The sequence below is a fragment of the Mesoplodon mirus genome (genome assembly GCF_964341445.2).
Source record: "Mesoplodon mirus genome assembly, chromosome: 11".
Classification (NCBI taxonomy): domain Eukaryota; kingdom Metazoa; phylum Chordata; class Mammalia; order Artiodactyla; family Ziphiidae; genus Mesoplodon; species Mesoplodon mirus.
Genome location: NC_138987.1, coordinates 57,316,997 through 57,340,572, shown reverse-complemented (window position 1 = coordinate 57,340,572; position 23,576 = coordinate 57,316,997). Strand labels below are relative to the sequence as shown.

General features: G+C 41.3%; 1 protein-coding gene across 3 annotated transcripts in view; it reads left to right on the top strand.

Annotated features, from left to right (window-relative positions):
- Nucleotides 1-23,083, top strand: part of BIN2 (bridging integrator 2) — a 36,621-nt gene extending 13,538 nt beyond the window's left edge. The window contains exons 3-13 of one of the 3 annotated variants that reach the window (XR_014295269.1): nt 2,008-2,062; nt 2,361-2,455; nt 3,044-3,139; nt 10,416-10,523; nt 10,832-10,917; nt 12,416-12,491; nt 13,784-13,866; nt 17,577-18,327; nt 21,543-21,617; nt 22,430-22,520; nt 22,937-23,083. Coding sequence is in view for 2 of the 3 variants with exons in the window: in XM_082635194.1 (XP_082491320.1) it covers nt 2,008-2,062; nt 2,361-2,455; nt 3,044-3,139; nt 10,416-10,523; nt 10,832-10,917; nt 12,416-12,491; nt 13,784-13,866; nt 17,577-18,327; nt 21,543-21,617; nt 22,430-22,459 (1,455 nt within the window). In the remaining variant the exon portion in view is untranslated. Of the gene's footprint in view, nt 1-2,007; nt 2,063-2,360; nt 2,456-3,043; nt 3,140-10,415; nt 10,524-10,831; nt 10,918-12,415; nt 12,492-13,783; nt 13,867-17,576; nt 18,328-21,542; nt 21,618-22,429; nt 22,912-22,936 lie in introns of those variants that run through there. The other 2 variants (XM_082635195.1, XM_082635194.1) reach the window with 2 other exon arrangements.
- Nucleotides 23,084-23,576: the final 493 nt, after the last annotated feature.

The following is a 23,576-nucleotide window of genomic DNA, read 5'->3' as shown; positions in this document are numbered from 1 at the left end:
TTAAAAGCTATTATGTACATTTAACATCTTAGACTGTTTAAACTTTTTTTTCTGTGAATGAAAAGCAAAGAGGAAGTGAGACATCTTCCCTGGTGAATGCTAAGTGTTTCTGAATTTTGTTAACTGACAGAATCTGTCTCTATCATGCTGTTGAAAGCACTTTCTCAAGGTCACCAGTGACCTCCAATTACCAAGTTCAGTGATTTACTGATTCTTGATGCATTCTAACCTCTCTGTAGTATCTGATCCTTCTTCAGTCATCAGAGGATGCTGTCTTGATCCTCATTTGCTATAACACACCATAAGATCCCAGTTCTTCTCCTACCTCTTTGACAGTGCCTTAGATTCCCTTGAGACTGTGTCTTCGTGTCCCTTGAGCCCTGGCATTCAGCCTCTTGAAAAGGACTTTTAACCTGAGGTATGGTCAAAAGTTTGGACTGGCTCAGAGGTGAGCTCTGGAGGCAAGAAGATGGATAAAATAATTAGTCCAGTTTCCTTTGTTTACTTGACCAAGTAGACCTGGGTTTTCTGCTGCTAAAATTAAATAATAATGATTTTTCCCTCAAAGAATTGCACAGATTAAAAAATTAAAAATTTAAGTTATTAGATAGAATTTTCTGAATTTTCAGCTTTTCTCTCATAAATTTTTTTATACTTTTGGTATGCTCAGTAGCCTACCTGTAATGAACATAAGCAAATAAAACAAGTGAACAAGTTCACAAGTATTTTTATCATGTACTGCAAAATGGATCTTAGCTCAAATCATCTGAACTGGTGTGAGGATCACTGTCCTGGTCCGTAGGCCTGGCCCTGTATGATACCCTTGATGTGGGCTGCACCTTTCAGTCCAGTCTCACGCTCCTGAAGTCAAGCTCCAAAATGTCAACAGCCTGGCCTCAAAATTCGTTGTCACCCAACTGGAAACTAGAGTTCACATAGAGGAAAGAGACCAGAATGGGAATGGGCTTTAGACAACACCATGAGGAACAATTGAGGAAGCCTCTGAAAAAGAGGACTCGGTGCAAGCCACGTGAAAGACATCTTCAAACCTGTGTACAAGAGAAATTAGCCTGCTCCAAATACAGAAGGCCAACCTAAGACCAGTGGGCAGAAGTTCTAATAAAGCTATTAAAAAATGAAGTGCAGGGCCTCCCTGGTGGCGCAGTGGTTGAGAGTCCGCCTGCCGATGCAGGGGATACGGGTTTGTGCCCCGGTCTGGGAGGATCCCATATGCCGCGGAGCGGCTGGGCCCGTGAGCCATGGCCGCTGGGCCTGCGCATCCGGAGCCTGTGCTCCGCAACGGGAGAGGCCACAACAGTGAGAGGCCCGCATACCGCAAAAAGAAAAAAGAAAAAAAAAAAAAAAAAATGAAGTGCAAACTAATAGAACATTGTAGATCAAGTATACTCCAATAAAAGTTAATTAAAAAAAAACCCTATACATTGGTCAAAATCTTCCTAGAGATGACACAATTTAGTTTCATGATGGTGAACCTAAATTTTCCTAAGACCTGCCTATAATTAGGCCTGGTAAAGAGTGTTATTGATTAAAACATATAATACAGGGGAAAAAAAATGAAGTGCATAGGAGAAGAGGAATGGCCTGTGTGAGGGTGCAGAGAAGAAGAGGGCCTGGTGTCTATAGAAAATGGTAGAAGTTTTTCTACCCAGAGAGGAAGGTGTAAGTCAGAGGATCACGTATATAGTGTCACATAGGGCTCAAGTTCCAACAGAGGAACTCTAGGTTCTAGTTCACTGGAAGGGAGAACAAACAGAGGAAAGAAGACATGCCAGTGCAATGGGAGCAATTTCCCAACTTAAAATTTGCCCCAAAAGAGACAACCAACAACTTCTTGGTAAAGAGAGTAGAGGCTAATATATAACAATTGCAAATGTTTGAAGAAATTCCAGGATTGATTTCTGCCTTTAACCTACTTTTCAACTTTGACTTCTGGAGCATCTTTCGAAATATATCTCTTTAGTCATCAAAGGCATTTCTCCCTTTCAGGCAGAAGGCCACAAGCTATACAAGGACCTGAAGAACTTCCTCAGTGCAGTCAAAGGTGGGTATCAGGGAGCACAGGGGGATCCAGAGGGCATTTATGCAGCTACTAAGAGGTCTAGGGGATGGAAAAAAAAAAACAGCTATACTCAGGCTTTTCATCACTTGCCTGTGCCTGACTCCTGGATCTTTGTGGGCCGAGGAAGAGTAACTTTTCCTATCCCAGCCCCATCCAGCTTCTCTGACTGATAACCCAAACCTTCTGAGGTTGTCCTTTTGGATTGGAGCCACTGATTTGTCCGTCACCCATATGATTATACCAAACTACTTTATGGTAGGACTGAGTTCTCTCCTTTCAGTGATGCATGAAAGTTCAAAGAGAGTGTCAGAAACCCTGCAGGAGATCTACAGCAGCAAGTGGGATGGTCATGAGGAGCTGAAGGCCATCGTAGCGGTAAGAGTATTCTGGGCTTTACAGCTCTTCAACACTCACTCTACCCTCATCTCAACCTCACCCCAGCTTCTGTGTCCAAACAAATAGGAAAACAAAGGAGCCAGTTCACACTGTTCATTGGTATAGCTGTGATCACAGGTAGTAGGAAAAAGCTGTAACAGGAAAATATATGAAGTTAAAAAGTTTTCCGTAATCTGTGGATTCCTCTGTTTTTTTACCCTCTTCCTCTCTTTAAAACCTTAGGAAGTTTTACCTACACAAAACCAATTGGTTGTTTTTGAAAACCAATTTCATGCAGTTATTTGCTCCCAAACTTCCCTGTCCTTCAAGCTCTATAGAGTCCAAGACTCTCAACCAGCGGTTCCTGTTCTTAATCCCTTGAATGCATGTCCAGTCTCTTATACAGCAGTTCCTTGGGGACCGGCTGTTTCTTCATCTGACTCTTCCCCAGAATCCAAAATGATATTCTAAAAATATCAGTGCTCCAGAAAGGAAGTTTGTTGCAGGAAGAATTTGGATATTTCCGTGGAATGCAGTTGCTGTTGAGAAGTGGAGCCCTCAGAACTCCCCTCTGCCTCTACCCCACAGAATAATGATCTCCTCTGGGAAGACTATGAAGAGAAACTAGCTGACCAGGCTTTGAGGACCATGGAAAACTATGTAGGCCAATTCAGCGAGATTAAGGTAATCAATTTACAGAATCAAGGATGGGTTATGGGTGGCCCATATAAGTTAGAAAACATGTTGGGTTAAAAGTATAAGCAGAGGGCCTCCCTGGTGGCGCAGTGGTTGAGAGTCCGCCTGCCGATGCAGGGGATACGGGTTCGTGCCCCGGTCTGGGAGGATCCCATATGCCGCGGAGCGGCTAGGCCCGTGAGCCATGGCCGCTGAGCCTGCGCGTCCGGAGCCTGTGCTCCGCAACGGGAGAGGCCACAACAGTGAGAGGCCCGCGTACAGCAAAAAAAAAAAAAAAGTATAAGCAGAGTTAGAGCCCATGGTTAGGGAGGAAGTTGGATAGGTTAGGAAAAAGATTGAAAGTTGAGGGTTAGACAAGAGGTGAGGGAGGAGGGTTAGAGGTAGTGTGAAGGTTACATTTAGACTTAGATTTCAGTGAACTAGATTCGGGCTGGCTTTGGATTAGATCCAGGTCAGGGCATCCCATTTCGTTGTGAGAAACAGTTGGTGGGACTGTAGACGTTTATTGTAGAGAAGAGGAAACTTGGAGGAGTTACAATAATTATCTTCAAATACTTGAAAGTCTGTTAGATAAAAGAGGAATTCAACCTGTTCTAAACTGTTCCAGAAAGTAGAATTAGAATTCATTAATTCATTCAACTCATATTTATTTATTTATTTATTTGTTTATTTATTTATTTAAAAATACCATGCTCCATGGAATTCAGCTTTTTTTTTTTTTACATCTTTATTGGAGTATAATTGCTTAACAATGGGTGTTAGTTTTTGCTTTATAACAAAGTGAATAAGTTATACATATACATAGGTTCCCATATCCCCTCCCTCTTGCGTCTCCCTCCCACCCTCCCTATCCCACCCCTCCAGGCGGTCACAAAGCACCAAGCTGATCTCCCTGTGCTATGCGGCTGCTTCCCACTAGCTATCTACCTTACGTTTGGTAGTGTATATATGTCCATGCTTCTCTTCCGCTTTGTCACAGCTTACCCTTCCCCCTCCCCATATCCTCAAGTCCATTCTCTACGAGGTCTGTGTCTTTATTCCTGTCTTACCCCTAGGTTCTACATGACATTTTTTTTTCTTCTTAAATTCCATATATATGTGTTAGCATATGGTATTTGTCTTTCTCTTTCTGACTTACTTCACTCTGTATGACAAACTCAAGGTCTATCCACCTCATTACAAATAGCTCAATTTCGTTTCTTTTTATGGCTGAGTAATATTCCATTGTATATATGTGCCACATCTTCTTTATCCATTCATCCGATGATGGACACTTAGGTTGTTTCCATCTCCGGGCTATTGTAAATAGGGCTCCTATGAACATTTTGGTACATAACTCTTTTTGAATTATGGTTTCCTCATGGTATATGCCCAGTAGTGGGATTGCTGGGTCACATGGTAGTTCTATTTGTAGTTTTTTAAGGAACCTCCATACTGTTCTCCATAGTGGCTGTACCAATTCACATTCCCACCAGCAGTGCAAGAGTGTTCCCTTTCTTCCACACCCTCTCCAGCATTTATTGTTTCTAGATTTTTTGGTGATGGCCATTCTGACTGGTGTGAGATGATATCTCATTGTAGTTTTGATTTGCATTTCTCTAATGATTAAAGATGTTGAGCATTCTTTCATGTGTTTGTTGGCAGTCTGTATATCTTCTGTGGAGAAATGTCTATTTAGGTCTTCTGCCCATTTTTGGATTGGGTTGTTTGTTTTTTGTTATTGAGCTGTGTGAGCTGCTTATAAATTTTGGAGATTAATCCTTTGTCAGTTGCTTCATTTGCAAATATTTTCTCCCATTCTGAGGGTTGTCTTTTGGTCTTGTTTATGGTTTTCTTTACTGTGCAAAAGCTTTTACGTTTCATTAGGTCCCATGTGTTTATTTTGATCTTTATTTCCATTTCTCTGGGAAGTGGGTCAAAAAGGATCTTGCTGTGATGTATGTCATAGAGTGTTCTGCCTATGTTTTCCTCTAAGAGTTTGATAGTGTCTGGCCTTACATTTAGGTCTTTAATCCATTTTGAGCCTATTTTTGTGTATGGTATTAGGGAGTGATCTAATCTCATACTTTAACATGTCCCTGTCCAGTTTTCCCAGCACCACTTATTGAAGAGGCTGTCCTTTCTCCACTGTACATTCCTGCCTCCTTTATCAAAGATAAGGTGACCATATGTGTATTGGTTTATCTCTGGGCTTTCTATCCTGTTCCATTGATCTATCTTTCTGTTTTTGTACCAGTACCATACTGTCTTGATTACTGTAGCTTTGTAGTATAGTCTGAAGTCAGGGAGCCTGATTCCTCCAGCTCCATTTTTCATTTTCAAGATTGCTTTGGCTATTTGGGGTCTTTTGTGTTTCCATACAAATTGTGAAATTTTTTGTTCTAGTTCTGTGAAAAATGCCAGTGGTAGTTTGATAGAGACTGCATTGAATCTGTAGATTGCTTTGGGTAGTAGAGTCCTTTTCACAATGTTGATTCTTCCAATCCAAGAACATGGTATATCTCTCCATCTATTTGTATCATCTTTAATTTCTTTCATCAGTGTCTTGTAATTTTCTGCATACAGGTCTTTTGTCTCCTTAGGTAGGTTTATTCCTAGATATTTTATTCTTTTTGTTGCAATGGTAAATGGGAGTGTTTTCTTGATTTCACTTTCAGATTTTTCATCATTAGTATATAGGAATGCCAGAGATTTCTGTGCATTAATTTTGTACCCTGGTACTTTACCAAATTCATTGATTAACTCTAGTAGTTTTCTGGTAGCATCTTTAGGATTCTCTATGTATAGTATCATGTCATCTGCAAACAGTGACAGCTTTACTTCTTCTTTTCTGATTTGGATTCTTTTATTTCCTTTTCTTCTCTGATTGCTGTGGCTAAAACTTCCAAAACTATGTTGAATAAGAGTGGTGAGAGTGGGCAACCTTGTCTTGTTCCTGATCTTAGTGGAAATGGTTTCAGTTTTTCACCATTGAGGACGATGTTGGCTGTGGGCTTGTCATATATGGCCTTTATTATGTTGAGGAAAGTTCCCTCTATGCCTACTTTCTGCAGGGTTGTTATCATAAATGGGTGTTGAATTTTGTTGAAAGCTTTCTCTGCATCTATTGAGATGATCATATGGTTTTTCTCCTTCAATTTGTTAATATGGTGTATCACGTTGATTGATTTGCGTATATTGAAGAATCCTTGCATTCCTGGAATAAACCCCACTTGATCATGGTGTATGATCCTTTTAATGTGCTGCTGGATTCTGTTTGCTAGTATTTTGTTGAGGATTTTTGCGTCTATGTTCATCAGTGATATTGGCCTGTAGTTTTCTTTCTCTGTGACATCCTTGTCTGGTTTTGGTATCAAGGTGATGGTGGCCTTGTAGAATGAGTTTGGGAGTGTTCCTCCCTCTGCTATATTTTGGAAGAGTTTGAGAAGGATAGGTGTTAGCTCTTCTCTAAATGTTTGATAGAATTCACCTGTGAAGCCATCTGGTCCTGGGCTTTTGTTTGTTGGAAGATTTTTTATCACAGTTTTCAATTTCAGTGCTTGTGATTGGTCTGTTCATATTTTCTATTTCTTCCTGATTCAGTCTTGGCAGGTTGTGCATTTCTAAGAATTTGTACATTTCTTCCAGGTTGTCCATTTTATTGGCATAGAGTTGCTTGTAGTAATCTCTCTTGATCTTTTGTATTTCTGCAGTGTCAGTTGTTACTTCTCCTTTTTCATATCTAATTCTGTTGATTTGAGTCTTCTCCCTTTTTTTCTTGATGAGTCTGGCTAATGATTTATCAATTTTGTTTATCTTCTCAAAGAACCAGCTTTTAGTTTTATTGATCTTTGCTATCGTTTCCTTCATTTCTTTTTCATTTATTTCTGATCTGATCTTTATGATTTCTTTCCTTCTGCTAACTTTGGGGTGATTTTGTTCTTCTTTCTCTAATTGCTTTAGGTGCAAGGTTAGGTTGTTTATTCGAGATGTTTCCTGTTTCTTAAGGTGGGATTGTATTGCTATAAACTTCCCTCTTAGAACTGCTTTTGCTGCATCCCATAGGTTTTGGGTCGTCGTGTCTCCATTGTCATTTGTTTCTAGGTATTTTTTTATTTCCTCTTTGATTTCTTCAGTGATCACTCCGTTATTAAGTAGTGTATTGTTTAGCCTCCATGTGTTTGTATTTTTTACAGATCTTTTCCTGTAATTGATACCTAGTCTCATAGCATTGTGGTCAGAAAAGATACTTGATACAATTTCAGTTTTCTTAAATTTACCAAGGCTCGATTTGTGGCCCAAGATATGATCTATCCTGGAGAATGTTCCATGAGCACTTGAGAAAAATGTGTATTCTGTTGTTTTGGGATGGAATGTCCTATAAATATCAATTAAGTCCATCTTGTTTAATGTATCATTTAAAGCTTGTGTTTCCTTATTTATTTGCATTTTGGATGATCTGTCCATAGGTGAAAGTGGGGTGTTAAAGTCCCTTACTATGAATGTGTTACTGTCAATTTCCCCTTTTATGGCTGTTAGTATTTGCCTTATGTATTGAGGTGCTCCTATGTTGGGTGCATAAATATTTACAATTGTTATATCTTCTTCTTGGATCGATCCCTTGATCATTATGTAGTGTCCTTCTTTGTCTCTTCTAGTAGTCTTTGTTTTAAAGTCTATTTTGTCTGATATGAGAATTGCTACTCCAGCTTTCTTTTGGTTTCCATTTGCATGGAATATCTTTTTCCATCCCCTTACTTTCAATCTGTATGTGTCTCTAGGTCTGAAGTGGGTCTCTTGTAGACAGCATATATATGGGTCTTGTTTTTGTATCCATTCAGCCAATCTGTGTCTTTTGGTGGGAGCATTTAGTCCATTTACATTTAAGGTAATTATCAATATGTATGTTCCTATTCCCATTTTCTTAATTGTTTTGGGTTCGTTATTGTAGGTCTTTTCCTTCTGTTGTGTTTCCTGCCTAGATAAGTTCCTTTAGCATTTGTTGTAAAGCTGGTTTGGTGGTGCTGAATTCTCTCAGCTTTTGCTTGTCTGTAAATGTTTTAATTTCTCCATCAAATCTGAATGAGATCCTTGCTGGGTCGAGTAATCTTGGTTGCAGGTTTTTCTCCTTCATCACTTTAAATATGTCCTGCCAGTCCCTTCTGGCTTGCAGAGTTTCTGCTGAAAGATCAGCTGTTAACCTTACGGGGATTCCCTTGTGTGTTATTTGTTGTTTTTTCCCTTGCTGCTTTTAATATGTTTTCTTTGTATTTAATTTTTGATAGTTTGATTAATATGTGTCTTGGCGTATTTCTCCTTGGATTTATCCTGTATGGGACTCTCTGTGCCTCCTGAACTTGATTAACTATTTCCTTTCCCATATTAGGGAAGTTTTCAACTATAATCTCTTCAAATATTTTCTCAGTCCCTTTCTTTTTCTCTTCTTCTTCTGGAACCCCTGTATTTCGAATGTTGTTGCATTTAATGTTGTCCCAGAGGTCTGTGAGACTGTCCTCAGTTCTTTTCATTCTTTTTTCTTTCTTCTGCTCTGCAGTAGTTATTTCCACTATTTTATCTTCCACATCACTTATCCGTTCTTCTGCCTCAGTTATTCTGCTATTGATCCCATCTAGAGTATTTTTAATTTCATTTACTGTGTTGTTCATCATTGTTTGTTTCATCTTTAGTTCTTCTAGGTCCTTGTTAACTGTTTCTTGCATTTTGTCTATTCTATTTCCAAGATTTTGGATCATCTTTACTATCATTATTCTGAATTCTTTTTCAGGTAGACTGCCTATTTCCTCTTCATTTGTTAGGTCTGGTAGGTTTTTATCTTGCTCCTTCACCTGCTGTGTGTTTTTGTCTTCTCATTTTGCTTATCTTACTGTGTTTGGGGTCTCCTTTTTGCAGGCTGCAAGTTCGTAGTTCCCGTTGTTTTTGGTGTCTGTCCCCAGTGGCTAAGGTTGGTTCAGTGGGTTGTGTAGGCTTCCTGGTGGAGGGGACTAGTGCCTGTGTTCTGGTGGATGAGGCTGGATCTTGTCTTTCTGGTGGGCAGGTCCACGTCTGGTGGTGTGTTTTGGGGTGTCTGTGGACTTTTTGTGATTTTAGGCAGCCTCTCTGCTAATGGGTGGCGTTGTGTTCCTGTCTTGCTAGTTGTTTGGCATAGGGTGTCCAGCACTGTAGCTTGCTGGTCGTTGAGTAAAGCTGGGTGCTGGTGTTGAGATGGAGATCTCTGGAAGATTTTCGCCGTTTGATATTATGTGGAGCTGGGAGGTCTCTTGTGGACCAATGTCCTGAAGTTGGCTCTCCCACCTCAGAGGCACAGCACTGACTCCTGGCTCCTCAATTTGGGATGATTCGTTGTCTATTCATGTATTCCACAGATGCAGGGTACATCAAGTTGATTGCAGAGCTTTAATCCGCTGCTTCTGAGGCTCAACTCATATTTATTAAACGTCTACTCTGTTGGGCACTGGGCTGGTTTTGGACTAATATAGGAAGAAATTAAAGGAAGCCTCACTTAAATTTCTCATAGCTAAATCTTTCCAAAAAAGAAATGAAATATACTGTGAGATAGCAAGTTCTCTATTCTCTGTTCAAGAAGTCGAACTACTTCTTATCTTGGATATTGTAGAGAAACTTTGTGTATTGAATAGGAAGTTGGATCAGGTAATCACCAAGATCCTTTCAAATTCTGTGGTTGAGAGAAGGAGGCAAAGCCATTAACATTGTTTGCCTCTCCCTGGTATAATTTGTAGTTGGGATGAGATTGAGTAAACGTTCTCTCAGTGCTCATAATAATTTACTATTTGTATTATGCTTTAGGCTTTTCAAAGCCCTTTATATTCAGCATTTGATCTTTAAAGTAACACTATAGGGAAGTTGAGGCTACTGAGGCTCCAGAAGAGGTGGGCCTTGCCCTAGGTGACAAGGCTAATAAATGGCAGCATTGGGAGTAAAACCCAAAACTCCTGACTTTCAATTTACTAGGATTCTCAAGGCCATTTCTTCTGGATGCTGAACCAGTTTCTAGTGGGTTCCCAGATTATATTAAAATTCAGTGCAGCCTTCCAGGTGGTCTGGAGAATTGCCCTCTACTGTCTCTCCCCCTGAGAATTCCCATTCTTTCCAGATAATGAGGGAGATCCCTTTGGCACAAAACCCTATTAGAGAGTAAAATTTGATACTAGGACAGGAATCTTGCTTCTCTGTTTGATACTCTGTTACCCACATCCTGGCCACCGAAAAGTGAGTATCAAGGCCCTCTCTCTTGACTCTGGGTTAGGAAAGAATTGCCAAACGGGGCCGGAAACTCGTGGACTATGACAGTGCCCGACACCACCTGGAGGCGGTACAGAATGCCAAGAAGAAAGATGAGGCCAAGACTGCCAAGGTAAAGAAGAGCCTGGTAAAAACTCCCTGCCCTCCCTCTCCCCATAATGGTGGCAAGTGGCTGGGCCAAGATGGGTTTAGGAAACGATAAATTCAGCCTCCGGTGTCCTGAAGGAAATCCTGTCTCCTCTGACACTGATGCTCTAAGGATGGTCAGAGACTTGAGGCTGGGGAGGACATAGGTCTGGGGAAGGGAAGGCATGGTTCCCAGTAAGCCCCGTCCCTGAAAACATGCAGAGAATAAAGGAAGCAGCCTCTAGCTTTGGGTTCAGGAATAAGGGGAATTGTCCTGTCTCTTTTACCACCTAGGCAGAGGAAGAGTTCAACAAAGCCCAGGCTGTATTTGAAGATCTGAACCAGGAACTACTAGAGGAGCTGCCTGTTCTTTATAATAGGTAATGATTGAGATTCAGGAAAGGGCTGGACCCTCGGGCCAGTGGAGTCCCAGGCCACCTGGCAGCCCAAACATGTCCTCATGAAAAGAGCCCTGGTCCAAGAGTGGGATGTAACCTCAGCCCTGCTCGTAACTTGCTGTGTGATATTAGGCAAGCCACCTTTCTCTCTCGACCCTGGTTTCTTTGTCTGCAATACAGAGATAACCATCCCTGCCCTACCAGCTTTTCCGGGTTTAAAGACAAGATGCTTCTTAGATAAGAGAGATCTTGGCAAGTAAAGTGCTGTCATCATGCATATTAGGAGTATCTGGTTTTCTGCTCGAGCGTGTATTGTTTTAAACAAGCTTGGTTAGTGAACATCCGGATTCATGTAGAAGATACACCATGGGATGAGTATTTCCATTAATGAAGATGTCTTTGCTTCACAGTAGGTAAAAATGTTTTAGATGTAAATTTTCCACATTGGAAGAGGAATCTGAACAGAAGCTCTATTTGTATCCTATTTCCTTTTCATTGTACAAGATATGCTTTAAGGGACTTCCTGGTGGCGCAGTGGTTAAGAATCCGCCTGCCAATGCAGGGTACACGGGTTCAAGCCCTGGTCCGGGAAGATCCCACATGCCACGGAGCAACTAAGCCCGTGTGCCACAACTACTGAGCCTGCGCACCACAACTACTGAGACTGCGCTCTAGAGCCTGTGAGCCACAACTACTGAGCCCATGTGCCACAACTACTGAAGCCCATGCGCCCTACAGCCTGTGCTCCACAACAAGAGAAACCACCGCAGTGAGAAGCCTGCGCACTGCAACGAAGAGTAGCTCCCGCTCGCTGCAACTAGAGAAAGCCCGCGCACAGCAATGAAGACCCAGCGCAGCCAAAAAAAAAAAAAAGTTATGCAGTTGCAGTCAGAGTATTTTATATTGTCACTTTATATTAGTCTATGAATGAGGGAGCCTTTTTAATGACTACATGTATTCTAAAACATTAATTATGTGATTTCTAATTTAAACAGAATTGAAATTTAATAGTTTCTTTAAATGTAAACTTCCCCAATTCATTTACGGTAGAATCCCATTAATGTACATATAGCTTCATAGAAGTCCAAGTATTGAATACTGAGAAAGAATACTTACTATAACGATTATAATTGTATGGCCTTATATTTATACGGCACTTTAAAAATTATTCAAAGCACTTTCATATATACTTCAGAAACTAAAGAGCCTGAATCAGATAATTTCTTTCATAGAGATCTGTTATACTTTGGTGTCAGCCTAGGCTGGTCGTGTCGCCTCTGGCCTTCGCGCTCCTGAGAGTCAAGTGTACCCCTGGCCTGGCTCTGACGAATCCAGATCCCAGAACGTCCTGAGCCTAGGCCTTGGGGTGCTTTTCTGTGTGGAGCTGGCAGTGGCTTTGGCTTACGCTCCTACCTTGTACTTCAAAGACTTCCTTTACCAACACTTACCTTTATGTGTTTGTTGTTTTGCCTCTTGATAGTCGTATTGGCTGTTATGTGACCATCTTCCAAAACATTTCCAACTTGAGAGACGTCTTCTACAGGGAAATGAGCAAGGTGAGAAACATCCGGCCAATTTAGACATCTAGGAGGGTTTTTCTAATAAATATGAAGGTCGCTCTAATTTACATAACCTCATTAGATATCCATATTGGCATCACAAATTATTACTTCTTTCTCATGATGAAATAATAGCACTTGATGGACTGTGTTGAACTGTATTAAAGCACATCTTTAACTTAAAAAGGATGAATTGTATATTTTAAATGTGAATTATATCTCAATAAAGATATTAAAAAATACATAGTATGAAAAGCTGAAAGGTCCTATAAGGAGAAATTGATAAATCTGCATAGGAGATTTTAGCAAAGGGAAACCACATTACTGACAAACTAACAGAGTGAAGTAAGAGCTAGAAACCTAAATGATCAATAATTATATGGGAAAAACCCCACAAATATAAATAACAAAAAATGCAGAATGAAGTGGTGATAGTGGACATTCTTGTCTTGTTTCCAGTTTTGGGGAAATTTTTCAGTGTTTTATTTCTAGGTATGATGTTTGCTTTAGGATGTTTGTAAATACCCTTCATAAGTTAACAGAAATTCTTCCCTATTTCTAGTGTACTGAGTTTTTGTTTGTTTTTAATACACTGAAGAAAATGAAAAAAAAAAAAGCACGTTTATATAATGTCAGAGGGCCCTCTCCATCTCCATTAACAACTGAATAATGGCATCCAAATGGGCTTCCGATGCATAAAAGAGATTAGAGTTATGGAAGAAACAGCTGAAATGGGGAACCAAGTTCAACCTCCATCTTCTGTTGCTGGGGAGCAGAGAGGGCAGTGTTTAGGCACAGCTCAGTTTCTCAGGTAGTTCATCTTGAATAGGGCCAATCCTATTCAATGACGGGCAGCCACAGAACATGACCTCACGGGGTCACTTCTAGTCCTGCGATTCCAAGACTCTTTGCTGTTAAAATATTAATTATATTCACATCCACATCCACACACGTTCCTCTCCACAGTTTCTTTGGCTAAATTATGATTTCCCTAGTTAATATTACAATGAGTTTTCATTCCCTGGATCACCTGAGAGACGCTAGAACCTCAAATCAACATCAAATACCAAGGACCCAGCCTTGAGAGAGCTGCCAGTCTGATGGAAGAGGCAGAACTTTAGACATAGTAAAGGAAGAAGGGGTGGTGGGACAGGACCCTGGACAGTAGTGCAAAAGGGATAAGGAATTTTATCATTAAGGGTAGGAAGGTTTTATTTTGGGGAGAGAAGGGATATGCCAGTCTCAGGTTCCCACGTGGCTAGCATCTCCTTCTCTCTTGCTTACTCCAGCTGAACCACAATCTCTACGAGGTGATGAGCAAACTGGAGAAGCAACATTCTGACAAAGTCTTTGTGGTGAAGGGACTCTCAAGGTGAGCCACTTCTGACACTCATTTCTGCTTGGTTTGTCCTGTGTGTGAACACATTCAACACTCTCACCTCCAATCCCAAATCCTGACCTTTTCTTTTGTGTTCATGTAAATAATATTGGTTTTTGTTGGTGCTACACCCCTATATAAAGTATTTTTATGAAATATTTTAGTGGTAACTAAATGTATAAAGAATAATACAACAAAGAGTCATATACCCACCACCAAATTTAAGAAATCAACTATTGGGACTTCCCTGGTGGTCCAGTGGTTAAGACTCTGCACTCCCAATGCAGGGGGCACGGGTTCGATCCCTGGTCGGGGAACTAAGATCCTGTATACCGCGTGGTACAGCCAAAAAAAAAAGAAAGAAAAGAAATCAACTATTATATATATATAATTAAATCTCCCAGTGTCCCTTTCCCACTCACTTTGTCTTCCTGTCCCCCACCAAGTGTAACCACTATCTTAAATTTAGTATTTATTATTACCATGCATGTCTTTTTACTTTTATTATATACATATATATGCACACATAGAAAATATTATTTTGCATGGTTTAAAATTTTATTTAGATAGAGAATTATACTGTATGTATTCTTTTGCAACTACTTTTGTTCTCTTAGTATTGTTTGTGAGATAACTTATCCTTGTTGCTACATGTTGCCAGCTGTGATCTTTCCTTTTCATGATTGTTATGGATGCTATTGTATGCCTAGTTCACAGTTTATTTCTCTGAACTGCTAGTGGACATTTGGGTTGTCTTACAGTTTTATGCTATTACAAATAATGGTGCAGTGAACGCGTTTCACATTTCTCCTTGTGAATGTTATCAAGAGTTTCTTTAGGATGTGTACTGGGAGTCTAATTGCTGAGTCGTAGGGTTCTGTGCCTTTGGGTTTCTTCAGCCTTACTAGACATTACCATTGTCAGATTGCTCTCCAGAGTGATTGTTCCAATTTACAACTCACCGGAAGTGAATAAAAGCCCTCATTGCTCCATATTCTTGCTACATGCGACATTGTCAGACTTCTTAATTTTTCTAAGGTAATAGGTATGAAATGGAAGTTTTGCAGTTTTAATTACGTCTCCACAATGGCTGGTTAGCTTGAACATCTTTTCGTGTTATTGGCCTTTTAAGGTTCCTTTTGTGTGACTTTCATGTTTATCCTTTCTTCACATTTTTCATTTGGATTGTTTACCCTTTTTAAAAAACTGATTTACATGAGATGGGGTTTTTTGGATATTCTGGATATTAATCCTTTAATGATATGTACTGCAAATATCTTCTCTTTCTTTTTTTTTGTTTTTATTAATATTTATTTATTTCAGCTGCTCCAGGTCTTAGTTGCGGCATGTGGGATCTTCGCTGCGGCATGAGGGCTCTTAGTTGTGGCATGTGGACTTCTTAGTTGTGGTATGCATGTGGGATCTAATTCCCCAACCAGGGATCGAACCTGGGTCCCCTGCACTGGGAGCGTGGAGTCCTACCCACTGGACCACCAGGGAAATCCTGCAAATATCTTTTCTTAACCTGTTATGGCTTGTTTTTCTGTGTGTGTGTATGTGGTGTGTCTGTTGCCTTCAAGCATTCTTTATGCTGATAAATGTGAGCAATTCACTGGTCCCTCAGAATGTGATCATTTTCTTATTCTGATGCCTTTGTTTAAGAAGTTTTATTAAGTTCCTTCTATACACAAGGTTTTATGCTGAGAGTTAGGCATCTAAGGACATAGGTGACTTGTCTTTCTCCTGAAGTGATTTACAGAAGTTGGAAGGGGGACATCCCTGGTGGCGCAGTGGTTAAGAATCTGCCTACCAATGCAGGGGACACGGGTTCGATCCCAGATTCAGGAACTTCCCACGTGCCATGGAGCAACTAAGCCTGCGAGCCACAACTACTGAAGCCCATGTGCTGCAACTACTGAAGCCTGTGCGCCTAGAGCCCGTGCTCTGCAGCAAGAGAAGCCACCGCATTGAGAAGCCCATGTACTGCAATGAAGAGGGGCCCCCACTTGCCGCAGATAGAGAAAGCCTGTGCTCAGCAACAAAGACCCAACGCAGCCAAAAATAAATAAATAAATTTATAACCAAAAAAAAGTTGGAAGGGCACAAAATGTGCCTAAGGAAACAAGGAACAATATAAGATTGCACATACTAAGGGCCTGAGGAAACCAGTAGGAATTCAAAGAGTTAAGTAATTGCGGTGTGCAGATAGATGGTCAGGGAAGGCTTTGAGGAGGTGGTAAAACTGAGCTTGAGATTTGCAGGAAGAATGGGTCTCAGTTTGTTGTTTGTATTCCTCATTTAGCAGTTAGTTACAGACTTAAAAAGAATCACTAACAGGCCAATATAGACTTCCCTTTTACTCCCAAAACTCTTTTTCTCCTCTTCCCCGCATTGAAAACCAGAGTTCTCTCTAAGTGTCCATTCATCTGAAACTTACCATCATTTACACCAAGATGTCCCAGAACCTTTTAGGGAAATCTGGTCTTTTCTTGCTATATCCTGGGCCTTCTAAACCTGCTGACGCATAGAATGCTAGTGCTAGAAAGAACCTTATGTCACTTAGCTTATCTTACTGTCAGAAACTCCCACAGGGCTGGAACTAAGTTTTTCTCTCTTCCTATCACCGTCTCCCATTCTTGAACCCAGGACACAGCACATAGTTGGTACATGTCAAGTAAATATTTGTGAGTTGCTTAATCAGTTAGTGGATGGTACATGGGAGGCCCTTAAGGAGGTGAGTAGGAGTCAAGCTGATGTTGCTGTAGAAGCACTCAGCACAGTATCCAGCATACTCGATAAATGTTATAGTCAGTTTTCATTGTTCGTGGTAGTTTTGTTCTAAGTCACCATGAGCACTGAATTAGTGAATACTGAACCATTGCTCCCAGGGGAAACACAGGGTTAGTTTCCTGTGAGCCCCTGGTCCTAACATTTTCATCAGTCAGTCAATACATAACCTTTCTTGCGTGTGTTTTTGTTTAAATACACCTCATTTAATACATATTGTTGATTTATTCCTATTGAACTCACAGCCACCAGCACTATGCCTGAATGAAGCTTATCTAACATGTATTTTCTCTGTAAGGCACATCACAGACTTTCTGCTCTCAAACAGCACTTTAGCACTATACTTGGAGGCCATTTTAAACAGCAAAATCACCAACAAAAAGCACAACAAAAAACTTGGCAAACAGGACATATTTACAGTAAGAGAGCTAAAACAGGAAGGCAGAGGCTTGCCTTGTTAGACCTCAGCTGGGAAAGTATTGGTGAGGCACTCATTCTTCACAGCTGGCACATGTCCGTGAATGACCGCAAAAGAACCATGAGTGTTGATTTTGAGGTTATAAATAAATTTCAGGGGGTAGGTGCATTTGCAAACACAGAATCCATGAGGATCAACTGTATATCACTCGTGAATCTTTTCCCCAAAGTACTTTGTTAATATATTGCTGAGTTTTTTTCCAGTTTCTTTTTCTTTATATATTTTTAGATAATCAAGATCGTGATATGGATAAAATGTTATAGCCTTTTTCCAATTCACTTTATAATATAAGCATTACTGCAAATTATACAAACTTTCTAATACCATGTTAAATTGCTTTATTCTGTTTTATTATTATATGAATGTATCATTTATTTGGGGATTTAGGTTACTTCCAGTTTTTAGCTCTTCTGAATCTAAATGCCCTTCCTTTTTTTAGCAGCAACAGACGCTCTCTAGTCATCTCTCCCCCAGTTCGAACATCTACAGTCTCCAGCCCTCTTACCTCACCTAGCAGTCCCTCTGCACTTTCCTTGAAGAGTGAGAAGGACTCCACCTCAGCAAGTGAGGAAGAGCTGGCATCTGATCCAGCCCAGGGAGAAGACAACTCCGAGATTAAAAAAGAGCCCTTAAAAGACAAGGAAATAGAGGAGGAGGCTGAAGCAAGCTCTTCTGAGGAGGAAGAGCCTCTGCTAGCTTTCAATGGCCCCTCCCAGGCCCAGCCCTCACCCACCGTTGAGGGTGGAGAGTCCCAGGAGGAAATTCTCCCTGGCTCCCCAGCTCCATCACCAGGCAGAGCTCTGATCCCTTCAGAGCAGGCCTCATCTTTCCCAGAAGCAGTCCTCCGAACCCGCATCTCAAGCGAAGGATCTGAACAGCCAAAGAGAGCCTCTATGCAGAGGGCCTCAGCACCGCCTGATAGGCCTCCTCCACCCAGAGCCACTCCCAGCCCCAGGTCCTCCTTAGGGAACATGCCCTCCAGCCCTCCAGCCTCTGAACAGAGTTCACCCACCAGCCCTAGGGCCTCCTTGGGGGCTGAGACTCCAAGTCCTAGGGCCTCCTTAGAGGCCTCTCCTGATCCACAGCCACCAGAGAAGCCAGCAAGAGCTCCTGAGGTCGGAGAAAAGGAAAACACCGATAATCTGAACCCAGAAGAACTTTGTACTTCCCCAACCTTGATGATCTGTCAGGTGAGAATGGATCTGGCTGAGTCTTTATTCCCTTTATAACCTCCATGTAGATTATTTTTACTATGGTCAGGTTGCCCTACAGTAGGTAAGACTTTATGTCATTATATTACAGTTTCAAGGATACTCTTGGACACCTTTTTTGGTTCTGGGGATTGCACATCTTCATAGCAACGAATTTAGCGACCTGTAGTCCCAGGGTAATTGACTTCTACAAAGAGCTTATCTCTGATATAAGAAGATCCTTACTAATTTCTTTCTTTTGCTCCAAGTTCTGGGAGTTCCCAACGTAAAGAGCCTACAACTGGATCCTGATCTTTACCATTTTTAATGTGGGGGAGGGAGGAAGGTCTCACTTCACTTTGTCATACTTGTGATTATGGTGAATAGACCCCAAGCAAAATGGCATCAGCAAATTTCCAAGGTATATCTTCTTTGATGAGAGAAGCCTAGAAGAAGGAACTCACAAAGGGAAGGTAAAGCAAAAGGGATGGTCTTTTGAAAGGTGAAAATATGGATGAGAAAGTTAAAATAGAGACACAGACCCTCTGGAGAGCAACCAATTCCGTGAAGGATCTGGAAATCAAGTCATATTCTATTCAAGTTACATGGAAGTCTATCATATAGAGGAGAGATCTGACATGTTCTGTAAGACTCCTGAGGACAGAAAAAGGCCTTGCGTGTAAAGTGTTTTTGTTTTTTTAAGTACATTTTGGATCAATATAAGAGGAACTTTCAGCAATTAGCTCTAAGAAGTGGTATGGGAAAACATTTTTTTTAATACAGAGGAAAGGGGGCACAAGGGGCATCAAAAACCAGAATAAGCTGGGCCATCTTGAAAACTAGTTGCCCTTCCTTGATGTTAAAAGCTAAGGCCATATGGTTCCCTGTCAGGTGCATTGTAGAGAGGATTATGGAGCAACATCTGACTAGGTGGCACCCAGATTCGTTCATTCATTCCACAATCACTCATTAAACCCCTACTGTGTGCCAGGCACTTTTCTAGGAAGTGGGGTATTAGAGTGAACAAAACACAAAATTCTCTGCTTTCCAGCTGCTTACATTCTAGTGGAGGGGGAGATAGACAAGAAACAGAATAAGTAAGTAAAATTACAGTTTAGTGGTGCTATGAGTTAGGGAGAAGAATTAAGCAGGGCGAGGCATAGGGAGTGGGGGCTGAATTGCAGCTTTAAACAGAGCCGTCAGAGAAGGTGACATCTGGGCAATGAAGGAGGCCAGGGCATGAGCTATGTGGATATCTGGGAGTGTGAGATGTCTGGTACCCCTCAGATCATACCACCTTACTACTGAATATGCCTACCTGAAGGTTGACCAGGCTATCTTGGGAGTCTCCTGCTGTCTGAGAGGAACTAACATGGACAGAGGGAACAAGGGTGTGATGTCTGGCAAGGCAAGGAAGGTAGAAGACAAGAGGACAATAGACTTATCTCAGTTGACTCCCCTGAGATACTAAAATCTGAGTCATCAACAGTATTATGCCCTGAGTCTTGATTCACGTGAGGTACTGAAGGTACCTTGGCTGGTTTCCAGTCTGAGATAGCTACACTGAGTGAGAGATATGCAGGGCATGTGGATAGTAAATAAGCCCAAGATAAATGTGGGATTTTGCATAGATGAAGAGTATAGCCACTTCTGCACTGAAAAGAGCAACTCAACTCTATGGAAAATCCAAAATTAATTTAAATTTGACTTTGTAATATGTTATATGATTTTAGTATAGAGACAACAATAGAATGACCTGTTTGGCTCAGGTGCATAATAAAACAAGTTTGCGTTCTTGGAGTAATTTTACTGAAGGGATTATGGGGACCAAGATGCTGTCTATTTGGAGGAACAGGCTAGTAACACTGTCCTCCTTGGAAGTGAGGTACAGGACACAACTTCCTTCCCCTGAGGTTACCTCCTTATGTTTGAGATTTACTCCCAGCCTCTCCTGTGGGATTGCGTTGGTCATTGGCTAAGGAGACATATTTTTCCTATGGAATTAAGCAATAGAGCATCTTAGATCCTAGTGTATCAGTATTATCAATCCTCTGAAGCCTGTGTCCTGTAAGATTTGTTCATCTCCCTCACAGATGCATCATAAATCATATTTTCTCTCAAGCAGAATTATGGACTTACCACATATAAAAACGGGTAAATAAAAAGATAACTGTTACCAAAAAAAAAAAAAATGTTGGGGCTTCCCTGGTGGCGCAGTGGTTGAGAGTCCGCCTGCCGATGCAGGGGACGCGGGTTCGTGCCCCGGTCCGGGAAGATCCCACATGCCGCGAAGGGGCTGGGCCCGTGAGCCATGGCCGCTGAGCCTGCGCGTCCAGAGCCTGTGCTCCGCACTGGAGAGGCCGCAACAGTGAGAGGCCCGCGTACCGCAAAAAAAAAAAAAGATAACTGTGAGAAAATCTGTTCTTGCTCAGCATTTGACTCACCTGAGAGAAAATGAAGATTTTGATAACTTTCTTGGAGGTATTAATAGTATTACCTTTGAGGTAGTTCATGGCCTAGAATCAGCAGAGGGAGTACGAAGAAGGAAATTTTCCTGAAAGGAGAAATCACAGAATTTCAAGTGGCTGTCATACTGTTAGAAATCAGTTCTACTTTAAAAGGGTGAATTTTATAGTGTGTTAAATAAATTTCTTTTTTTAAAAGTTCATTCTAAACCTTAGAGTGCCAAGGTCTTCCCCTGGCTTAGTAGTTACTAGACACGGCTTTTTCCACACCTTGGGCTTCCATCTCAGAACCTAGACCTTTTCCCAAGGAAATCATCCTACCACTTGCCTCTCCTAACTGCTGTGGGTTAGGATCATCTAAGTGTGAGAACTGCCGTGCATTCTTGAGGAGGATTAGCCTAAAAGTGATAGGTAGTGGTTTTAAGACCTATATTTATACGCTTACAGAGTCTCACCTAGCTATACGTATAGATGCCATGTCACACAAATCATGGAAACAACTCTGGAATCTGAAGACCTGGCTTCCTGTCCCAGCAAGTCATTTCACCCTTCAAATCTTGGTTTACTGATATGAGGGAGGATGGCAGTAAAACCTTCCCTGTTGCCTTCAGGCTGTAGTGAAACAACATTGTATGATTGCCCTTAGTATTATCTATGACCCTTATGAAGTGTAAGGTACAAAAGGCCCTTCTAAGCTGAGAGGCTGGGAGGTTGAGACAAATCTCACTGGCAGACCTCTTCTTTTCGTAGAACCAAGGTCTTCAGCTTCATGTCTCTGCGGTTCCGGAAGAGAGCAGCGTCATAGCACCTGAGCCTCGAGAAGAGGTAAGGAGTCCAGATATGCAGACAGCAGGAGGGGTGGTGAGACTGGGATTGCGGATGGACAGATGCTTGGCTACAGGCTGGCATCCTCGCTGTGGGCTGTGAGGGGAACCCAGCAGTGAACAGTATCCTTAGGGAAAAGTCAAGGACGTGGGAGCCAGAAGAACCAAGAGTGACCGCACTTTGTGGTTCCTTTGTGCCCATTTCCCAACTGGCTTTGAACCTCCTGACCTCTTCCCCATAGCCCTATCTCCTAAGAATTTATTTAGTTATACCTGAACTTACTTCAAAAAGGAGTTGAGAGCTACAAAAGGCATACAAAAAGTAAATACATACAGGCACCCACATGAAATGTAGTAAAGTAACTCAGAAGTGTATTAGTGAGAGTGACATAAAATGGAGCCATGAACTAGGCAAGTACAAATGTGCATTCTGTAAAATAGACTTACTAAGGATGGACCACAAACTTGGTTCCAGACTAACATCCAAGAAGAAGAGAAAAACCTGATCAGTTCACACAGTTTATGATGCCCATTCCTTAGGAGAACAACTCCTGCTACTAAGATGAAAAAGAAATCTCTTCTGCGAATCCTCATAAAGAGATGGTGAATGACATAATGAACAGTATCTGCAACAAGTCTTTACAATAATCCTAACAGCCAGTTTCACGTTGCCTCCACCTCCATACAGGCCAGTGCATTACATGAAATATAATTCAGGACAAGAAAATGGAGTTTTCACACACACACACACCCTTATTAACTGGTTAGTGGCAGGGCAGGTCAGCATCTAATGCAATCATGTTTCGTTTCTAGGTGTCTCCCATTCAAAATGCACAACTCTGAAGAGGAACTGCCAAGACCTCCCCACACACACCTCCCCAGAAAAGCCCCTCAGCTAGAGGATGTAAGTCAGAGGGACTTCAGATCCAGCGTTCATTTCTGGTTTCTCAAACTGTGAATGCTGGCGGTCTCTAAAGACCTAGCATTAATGGAAGCTGAGGAGCAGACTCGGGAGGGAGGGAGGCGGTCTTGGGAGAAGAGACCGTTAGACTCGGAATATTTAACTCAGGTTTTAGCATTGTTAGAATAGTAAGACTTTATATACTAATGAAGTGGGGCTAAAATGACTATAAAAAGCAAAAACATCTGTAGACATAGACATTTGTCCACCCACAGGCATATAACCACACATACTCAGAGAATAGTGAACAGATCTTTGAGTTACCACTCATTTTGCAAGACCTAAAACCAAAAGAACAGATTTCAGATTGTTAAATAAAGTATTATTCTGATGATGTATGGATTTTTTGTTTGACACAGGAAGTTGTTCCAGCCCAGCAAACTATTCTTCACTTAGGCAAGGTTATTGACTCTACCCCAGGTTCAGAAAGCTTTAGTCACAACCCTGACCCCCAGCTCACCCTACCTCCTGGCTAGAACTCTTTGATGATGCCAGGGGCCACAGGCTCCTCTCCTCAAGCAAGATGCTTTATTGCCTGACCCCGCCCCCACCCTTTGGTTAATAAGCAAATATTCTTGGAAAGGGTTTATATTTTAGAGCTCTATCTAGTGCCTACCGTTTGGTACTTGGTGTAAATAAGGATCTGAGCAGGATGGAAGAAGAAAGAGAACTCCAAGTGAAGGGAAAGGATACATGGTATAGATACAAAGTATAATGGAAATGGTATGGAAGTTGGAGTCAGAATTCTTGGATTCAAGTCCTATCATGTGCTTCTGTGAAAACATTAAAAACTAACTTTGAAGTCCTGCCACCCTGATAAACATGCACACATATGCAAGCACTCACTCATCCATCTTTGCTTTTGTTTCTGGGGGTGATGGATGATGTCACTGTTCAGTCATTCAGCAAGAATTTATTGAGTACTCTGCCAAGCACTGTACTAGGTACTAGAGAAATAATGATGAGGAAAAAAAGTAAGAACGTTATAGAGACAGAATA